A 9,508-nucleotide genomic window follows, 5' to 3' on the forward strand; every position below is an offset into this window, starting at 1 on the left:
CCTGTAATTAAAGATTTTTTGTATTATTATTAAGCAGCTAAAGGCACAAATCAGTTGTAAGAAGAAAAACATTTATGTTCTTTTTTTTTTTTTTTTATTAGGTGGAAAGTTTATTCAAGATTCCACCTAAATAAGAAGAGCACCACGTTAAAAGACTGGGTGTTTCTTACCTCTATGTTGTTGTTCATTAGCCCACAGGCATCAGCAAAGTCCGGATGTTTAGTGTTGATATAAGCTAACTCAATGGCCACCAAATTATGAACCTGGGGGAGAAATCATTCATAGTTAGATTTTATTAGGAAGTTTAGTGCTAGGAAAGGCTGATGAAGCTGACACTGAATAAGTACAGATAGCATGAGGTATAACCACAATGCCTTGCAGATATATATGATTTTCGATGAAGAAGGACAACTTGGCAAATAGGCACCTCATTCACTGCATCATATTCAACTCTTCAGTGATCTCAAAACCACCCACCACCCCACTCAAATGACACTATCTGGTATACTGAGCCACGAGAAGCTGGGGTGATGGCCTGCAGTACAATCCAGAACCCTAGGTCTCTGGTGGATATGGCAATCAGTGGCAGGAAGGTGGGCAAAGGCTGACATAGCCCTAATCACCATCTAGCCACTTTGCCTGTTACCACTGCCACAACCCTACCACCCTGGCCGCCAACCCCCACTGCATGCCTCTGGCTCCAGCATGGGACATGCAGCAAGGGCTGGAGCTGCTGCTACATGCTCCAAGTCAGAACCAGAGCTGGCAGTGCTGTTGCCACTTCCTCATGTCCTTGGCTGAATCTGACCCACATGGACACTCACAGTCCAAATGCAACCTGGGGCACAAGGTTACTCTAAACACCCCTGCACTAGACTGAATCAAGTCCCAGTTCACTTTGTACTGACCAGATGACATAAAGGTAACTAACTGTTAGTAACAAGCCCCGTGCATCGCACTTGAAACCGTAACCCACGCAGCTGTCTCAAAAGTTAAACATCTAGTGAAAACATCTAGTTCTGTAACAGCACAATGTTTTTGTATATTAATATCTGTTAACACAATTCTTTGTTACAATCACAACAAGTCAACAACTATCATATTTTTGAGCATGTCTTTAGGTAATCGCATCTAAGTGTATTCCAGGAACTGAAAGACACCTGCCTATGTACAAGTGATGAAAGTTTTGCAAAAATGCAATGCCACATTTTGCTACAGCATACATACTTCATAGTTAAGTTAAAGGAAAACAGCTATGTTTAGAAAGGATAAAATGTCTCTTCACTTCCAGACAACATGAAAAAAATTAAGCAATCACCATAGTGATACTAAAAGAATACAAGTTCAGAAACTGGAGATTTAAAGAAATACTCAAATAATCACCCAGTGTGTTTATCAAATGCTCCTAGCCAAGAAGCAGACACTAGTCTTTCATGTTGATGACACTTCAAGCTTTGACTGGTTCTCAGTTTAAACACATGCACACACTTTCATTTCTCTGCCAGCTGGATGGTGCAATATGCTGGATCAGTACTCTAAAACACCAGTTTCAGTGTCTGCATATATTAAGCAGCATTAGAAGAACAAATAGGGTTTGTAAGCTATTTTCAGCAGTACATTCATGATTGGAAAAGAAGAGCTACTGTGGTAAAAAGAAAAGGGGAACCCCAAATGGCACAAGACCAGAAGGAAAAGTTGCTGGTAAAACTTGAAGTTGTAAGGGGAGTGCAAAGGACAACAAGGAATAGCACAGGGAACATAAATCAAAAATGTTGGGCTCCTCTTTGAATAGTTTAACCTAAATATGGATTTAAGAAAATCATTAGGTCCTCCTCCTCTTGAAGATTTTAGTCTTTCCCAACATTTGTTAAAATTGAGGCGATTATATTGTAAATAAAAATATTAAGAAAAGGAAATTTCCACTATGAAACAACAATCTGCTAGAAGACAATACCAGGTGGTCAAGAAATAAAACTGAAAAAAGTTACCATTTCATTTGTAACAGGTAGCCTTTTACGCAGAAGACAGGTCACTACTTCTACTATGGCATCGTGTAGTTTGGGAAACCTCAGTAATTCCTGAAATACAAGGCAGTAAACCTTTAGGTAGCATCATTATATTGTTTTGAAAAAAAAAATTAAAGCAAAGCCTTAAAAACCATAATATTAGACTAGCAACAAACAATAGATCTTAATGGTAGAGTTACGATTAGGCTTTTTCTAGATATGGATCAACAGTGTAACAACAGGTAATATCAAGGAATGTTCCATTTGATAGTTAGCATTGTTAGTTGTTGTCCACAGAGATGCATTAAGGGCTGATTTGGAACACAGTTTGGATATGCTGAAATTTGAGATTATAGTATCCCGTTCAAATTGAGAGCGATCTGTGTGTGCAGAATATCCAAATGGGATATGAGCAAAATACTGGGCCTCAGGAAGCTCTATCAAATCTGTAACTATAGCTACAGTAGTTACAACCTTGTTCATGTCTCATTTCAAGAGTTGTTCCCCAATTCCTACTATTGAACTGCCTTCATGTCAAAGTTCTTTCCTACCACCAAAACAGAAATTTTCCTGTGCTCTCTACCATAAACCAAATGTTATTTTTCCTCCCTCCCATCTTAACTCAGAACATGAGAAATTTCAAACCAAAAATCTAACACAAAGTCAGATGGTTAAGTAAAGAAGAGACTTCAGAGGCCAGAATGTAGCATGAATTTCTAATAATGTGCTTAAATCTCCGACTTTAAAAAAAAGTAGAAATACAAGAATTTTGAAAGAAGACAACAGTAAACTGGCTTCCATTACTTTATGTATGACTATCCATTAATTTTAAAAAGTTCTTACATAACTTTTTTATTCATTCTGAACAAACAAAAAAAGTTCCCTACAGGAATAAGTGCTTTGGAAAGCAAGTTTGTAAAGTTTTTCCAAACAAAGTTTATTCCGCATATTCCTAAAATCTACACCTTGCTGTGAGTTAACATAACAAGGCTGAAGCATTGCCCTTGATGGTACCTAAGAAAGGACACTTGATGCCTGAAAGTTTGTCTAACAGCTCTAACTATACAGTTGGTCCAATAACAGATATCATTAAAATGCACTGATTCTCTTAACATACCAAAGAAAAAATGAATTTTCATGTAGACTATAATTTTTTTAAATACTGCATTTACCCAAATCCAAGACGACCTTGCCTTCCCCACCTGCCCTGCCCTGTGCCACTTTTGCTCCCCCACCCTACCCCACCATATCCTCAGGTCACCACCCCACTTTCTACATTGTCATCCACTCCCAAAGTCTCTATCCCCCACACCTTACCATAACCTTTACTCCAACACCAGGCAGGCTCCATCCCTGCTGTAACCTGGGGCATGGCCCCAGCCCCACTCTGTAGTGGTGGTGCAGAGCAGCATGGAAAGGAGACTGGGGGCAACAAGGGCCCAAAAGGAGTGGCAGGGAGTGCAGAGGCAGCAGGAGGCAGGCAGCAGCTGCAGCTCCAGCCCTGACCTGTGGTTGGGGTTAGGGCTAGAGCCACAGCAACTGCCTCCCCCCCAACCCCATACTTAATTCCAAGACAAGGGGCTTCTCCTCACGATCATGATAAAAGGGAAAAAACTCATCTTGGTATCAAGCAAATATGGTTGGTTTTTGCCTGGTCCCAAGAATATAGATTTAGATCAAATGTTATGACCACCTTGAATTTTCAGATTTAGCCTAAAATTTTCCACCTATAAAATCAACCTTTTTATTAATTTTGGTATTCAACAGCAGTAATGAAACTGCGTTCCTCTAACGTTGAGCCTCAACATTTTTATGACTAAACCCCAGCACTTAGTGGGCTCACATGTTAAAAGGCTTTGGATACAAACAGACATTTGCTTTTATCCCAGGATAAACCAATTTATCCTAGGACAAAGCTTAAATGTCCACTGTCCACTGTCTCGGGAATTGCAACGTACGCCTGAATGGTTATCCTGGGACTGTATTACTGAATCAATGACAGAAAAGCAGAAGCGCATTAGGCTGCTCACTAAATAAATATACACACATTTCTGCTTTGGGACAAAGCATAGGTACAATTTGTCCAGGAATAAAAACGCAACATCTATTCCTAGCTTTTGTGAATAAGATCTTTTGCATATTTCCAATGGAACTTACCTCTGGAGAGATGACTACAAACTGTTGCATGCTATTTTTATAGGTGAAAATTTTAAAAAGCTTTACTCGTGCCTACACTTTTAACACCTAACTTTTTTACAGCAAGTAAACAAGACAATTCATTTTTACTTGAAGTAAGGCTACTCATCATTTTCATATTTGTCATAAAACACTGGAACCAGCTTTTACAAGCTGAGGACTTTTTAAGAGGAAAAACTTGCAACTTTTCCCATCTTGTGTTGAAAATAAACAAACTAACTAATCATCAACCTCTGGGTTTACCTGCGTACTGTAATTGCTACAGTGCTGGATAATCCTCTGCATTTCCTCATGAACCAGCTCCACACAGCGCAAGCTAGGCTCCTCTAAACGTTTAATTTGCCTCTTCACCAACAGTTCAAATGAAACTTCAGGCACAAACAAGGCAGGGCGGGGGCCCTATCAAAAAGGAAAACAAAGTGTAGTTATACTGTATACTTTAGTAGCACACAAAATGTGCTAAGGGCTATACAGACCAGAAAGGGACATTTCTTAAGCAAATCACATCTTACTCTCAACCTCTTTTTGCATGTTGTGTGAAATATATTTATATTTATAAGGAACAACGGAAAAACCTATTCGAAGAATGTTAAGTTATCCAAAACATTACAAATCCAGGAAAGATAAACATTAAGTTTATATTTAAAAGAAAACCAAAGCATGTTCAGTAAGTAATGCACATTAATGCACCTTACCAACTGTAAACATTTCACTAGGCCTGTAACGCCTGGAATAACTACAACACACTTCCCATTCAGTTACTGATAAATGCATTCAACTAATTCCTTCCTGACACTTTATGAATGGAAAAGTTTTTAGGTTTACTGTTTTAATACATAAACACTGAACACATACCCCCTACCATGCAATGCTTTTACTGAATGAATATAAAGTATGAGCTTTAAATAATCCTTTTGGTAATTTAATTTGCAAGAACAGATTCATGCATTAGAGTGGCACACAGCAGCCAGGGGTGATTATAGCCCATTAGCAAGCAGCTGATTTACTGCTTTAAAGGGCTACATTGGCCAAACTAAAATTACATAAACAGGAGCAAGTAAGAATCCATTTCCACTCACTGCTATAAAGGGCTCCTCACAAAGTCCTAGATCAGTCATGCCCTGGGAAAATTTCAAGTACTTAAATGCCCAATCTACCATGTGATCACTGAACCTTTAGAAGGGCAGCAACAATTTTGTCAATAATCTACAAATGAACACTCTTTAACATATCTGTTCCCTTCATGCTAAATCATTATAACCAACAGCAGTGTTTCATGCAAATGAACTGCAGAGGAAGGATAATAATTAGCTACCTCCCACTCTCAAATACCTCTCTTAAAAGGCAAATTAGTCAGTTTATAGCCCATATACTTGGTGCTCAAACTTTTTGTCCAGTAGGCCAGATGGGCAGTACCTGTCCCCTCCATGGACTGAATCTGACTGATGAATGCAATCTAACATCCAGGACAGGTGCAGTGGGCCCCCATCCAGCTGTGTGAAGGGGGTGGGGGGGAGTACCTCAGCACCAAGCCAGCAAGGCAGGGGAAGGGAGTATAGCCGAGCCCCAACAGAGGCGGGGGGGATGACCCAGCCCCAAGGTGGGAGGGGGCATAGCCCGACTTCAATCTGGCTGGGTAAAAGGAAGGCGGGCATGGACCAGTCACGTAGGAGAGACGGGGGTGTAGCCCAGCCACAACTTAGCTGGGTGGAGGGAAGAGGGTGCATGGTCCAGACCCAGGTGGGGGTGGGGGGGAGAGAGAATAGGCTGATCCTGAGCTGTGCAGAGGGAATAGGGCAGGGCAAGCCCCACTCTGGCCATGCCAGAGGAGGGTCATGGCCCTACTGCAATCCACTAAATAGGATTTGGGAGTTTATCAGTGGGGAAGGATGGCAGTATATGCTGCCACTGCAGCCCCACCACCAAATTTCCTGACACATGGGGAATTCCGGGGGCTGGATGCCAAGGCTCTGCAGGTTGCATCTGGCCCATGGGTTGGAGTTTGAGCACCCCCGGCCTACATACTTGCATCTACCTGTTAAATCATTATGATTATGAATTACATTAATTTCAATATGATTCTCTTCACCTTATAGTCTATGCTAAATATTTCAATTTAAAACAGATGGATGGACTCTTAAATGCAAGTTACTCCATTCTTAAGGTCAGATAAACCAAAAGACTGATGCTTTTACACGTCTTGAAGGATCCAATTTTAATTTTTTTTAAACTTGAGAGATTAAGAGGTACACTCTCAGAAAATTCAATTCACACTTGGTAAGGACTAAAAATTGGAGAGGATACAATATTCTGTATGAAAACCACAGAAGCTGAATCCCTAGTTTAAATGTAAATTCTTCCATTAAAACCACTATTCCCATAACACAGACAGAAACCAAAACAACTGGTTTTTAACCACAGTTCAAATCCAGAGAGGGTAGTAAACATTAAGAAAGCCAGCATACTACTACTTACTGTAGCATTTCTAATGGCAGTCAGAATATCAATAGTATTAAGGCCACCTAAAGGGTCAACAGATTCTAATGTTCGCCCAAAGGTCTCATGAAAAATATAGCAGATTCTGGCTCCACCACACCTGAAAAGTAAAAAAAGAAATCAAGATGGAAATTAAAGAGGAAGTAGTAAACTGCTGTTTTTCTGTGTTTAAGAATATTTTACACTACCATAAAGGTTTTAAAAGCACTGTGCTCTGCTTTTCTGCTACTGAAGTTTTAATGCAACATGATCCGGGTCAACTATCCAAATCAGAATTCTAGGGAACCATTTCATACTTACAGCTCAGAAGTTTCTATGTATTTTGCTGTTCCTTCAATAGTGTTGCAATATTCAGTGGCAAATTTGGTAATAAGCTGTAATAAAGTGGCGCTCTTGTCCTCCACAGGCTCTCCATAGCTATTCAGCAGAGACTGGTACTGAGCAGCTAAAACATTTATCCTAGTTTTCAATTCTGGCAAGCAATCCCTGATATGATGCATTAGTAACCTAAAAACATGGAGAGGATAAATTCCTGTCAGAAGGGGGAAGAAGAGATCATTTTTATGTTATCTCCACCATAATTTATAGGAGAAACAAGCATGAACAAGCAAAAATAACCTTGTACAATAAAAGGAAGCCATTCACTCAGAAAGACCACAGTAACATCAGAAACTGAAATACTGAAGCAAAAAAAAGGAGGCCTCCCTGTTTAATTATACAACAGCAGCTAGGAAAGTATATTAACATACACATTCATTTTAACACAAAATTGTATACGTTACTACCATGTATAAAATGTTATATATGCTACTAATACTGCCTTACATTTAAAAAAAAAAATCACTGTTTTACACATTTTGCATAACAAGTAATTATCTGAGATACCTGTTCAATGTTCTAGCAAGATATTTTGTTCCATTTCGGTTGGCTAGAGACGGATACTTCTTTTGAAGAAAACCATATTCATCCCGGATAGAATCACCTACACTTTTCTTATTGTTGATATCTAATTGGCTCCTAGAGTTGGATAAGATTATTAGCTAATCAATAAGTATAAAATTAAATTAATGTTTGCTTCTATTTTTCTTGATAGGACAACAAACATCTACATCAACAAAAATCTACAGATAGGACAACAAACATCAAAATTAGCCCACTATCCCAGAATTCCTCTTCTATAACAGCATGTAACAAGATATGGAAAACATTTTCTTATGGCTATGAAAGTAGTTGTAACATGTTGAGGGCAAACAGATGACACTGTATTTAAAGATGCTACGAAGGTTGCTCCACGGACTGACTTACTCACTTCACAGCAATATAGTATGGGAAGCAGCCATACAGTACACTAAGCAACCAGCTTCTACATCACTTTTGACATGGACAACTGAAAGGATGAGGGAGAAGGGTAGCAAGCTTCTGAAACCAGGCTCCTTCATAGCAGTCAACACTTTATAACTGGGTCAGCTTTTGTATGCGTTTCTTTAACTAAATGCAAATTTGACTCTAAAATCTGCAAATATTTTAATCTAAAACCCACATCTATATGCATGAAAAAAACCAATGAATTCCTTTAGTTTTTTTAAAAGAATATTTAAATGTGCCAATTCCCAATTATACGTACCTGTTTACCACCCCAATTATCCCAAGTTTAACTGGAATCACGCGTCCCATAAGTACATCCATGGCATCAGTGCCAGCATCCATTAGATCAAGTTTTGTGATAACAGCAAGGGTTCTTCGACCTATCCAAACAACAGGAAAGCCATCGTTTACTAGAAGTTTATCAGTCAGTCTATTCAGTTCAGGAAGAATCAGCAAATACCGATTTTCTCCTGAGGAACAGTACTACTAACATAGGCTCAATCAGTTCCTGAAGAACATCATCGTATGTTTCCCACCTCCCCCCAAGGAAAACAGGAACTTTATACTTAAGCACTGAACAGCATCTAGACCCAAATTTGGAAAGACGTATATCCCATAATTTCAGAGATGTAAATTTCAAAGAATATTTTTGAAGTCCAAGACTATTCTGGGGCTATAACAGTGACCAGTAAACTAGGAAGGATTTGAGTGGCTAGGTACTTAAATGAAAGGCTAGTAGAGACAATTCAGGTTATGTCATGTCATGATGCATTCATTCACTTTCTACAGGACTATAATACACTGGAATCTTAGAGCAAAGATAACTGAGACAGGGCTCCTGAAAGCACCTTTTACATATGACCACAGATCAGAATCCTAACCACAAACAGGAAGGACTTTCTGCAGTTTTTTGCGCAAATAATGGTGTCTGAAAAGGACGGGGCCTACATTTTCACAGGTGTAGACCAGCAACCTGGTCACTAAGCCTCAGATTTTAAGGCTGGGAATTCTGGAAAGTAATCCTACAGTCAAGATCAATCACAGGTACAAGAAAGGAAATAAAAAGCAAGGTCTGTTGCTGTGAGCCAGGTTGATCGGACTGAGCAAAGACACAGAGGATGTTTTCTATGAGGCTTGAAAGCGTCACCAGCAAGTGGAGCCTATGAAGAGCTTAATTTGTAGAGGCCCACGAAGAAAAAAAATCCAGTGCACAATGCCACTTGAAAAGAAAAAAAAAAAATCCATGCACTGCAGGGAGAAAGACCTTGAATTTCCTCACCAAAAACACAAGTAATAAATATGTTTAATAAATGAGAACTCCAGAACCTGAAAAAGAAGGTAGACATAACTTTGCCTTGAACTTCAACAATATGTTGGAGATTTAGAGGGGCCATGCAGAAGAATGGGACCCCTCGGCACACGAGGTATACTGCCTACCTGGAGCG

General features: G+C 39.4%; 1 protein-coding gene across 4 annotated transcripts in view; it reads right to left on the bottom strand.

Annotated features, from left to right (window-relative positions):
- The window catches only part of DNM1L (dynamin 1 like), an 81,189-nt gene that overhangs the window by 24,486 nt on the left and 47,195 nt on the right, over positions 1-9,508 (bottom strand). For all 4 annotated transcript variants that reach the window (XM_019515458.1, XM_019515457.1, XM_019515460.1 and 1 more), the window contains 7 exons: positions 8,323-8,443; positions 7,584-7,715; positions 6,999-7,205; positions 6,678-6,798; positions 4,446-4,601; positions 1,989-2,078; positions 171-263 (listed from right to left, as the gene is read on the bottom strand). In XM_019515458.1, the coding sequence (XP_019371003.1) occupies positions 171-263; positions 1,989-2,078; positions 4,446-4,601; positions 6,678-6,798; positions 6,999-7,205; positions 7,584-7,715; positions 8,323-8,443 (920 nt within the window). The remainder of the gene's footprint in view (positions 1-170; positions 264-1,988; positions 2,079-4,445; positions 4,602-6,677; positions 6,799-6,998; positions 7,206-7,583; positions 7,716-8,322; positions 8,444-9,508) is intronic.

The sequence above is a fragment of the Gavialis gangeticus genome, unplaced genomic scaffold, assembly GCF_001723915.1.
Source record: "Gavialis gangeticus isolate Ggan-Ray unplaced genomic scaffold, GavGan_comp1, whole genome shotgun sequence".
NCBI lineage: Eukaryota > Metazoa > Chordata > Crocodylia > Gavialidae > Gavialis > Gavialis gangeticus.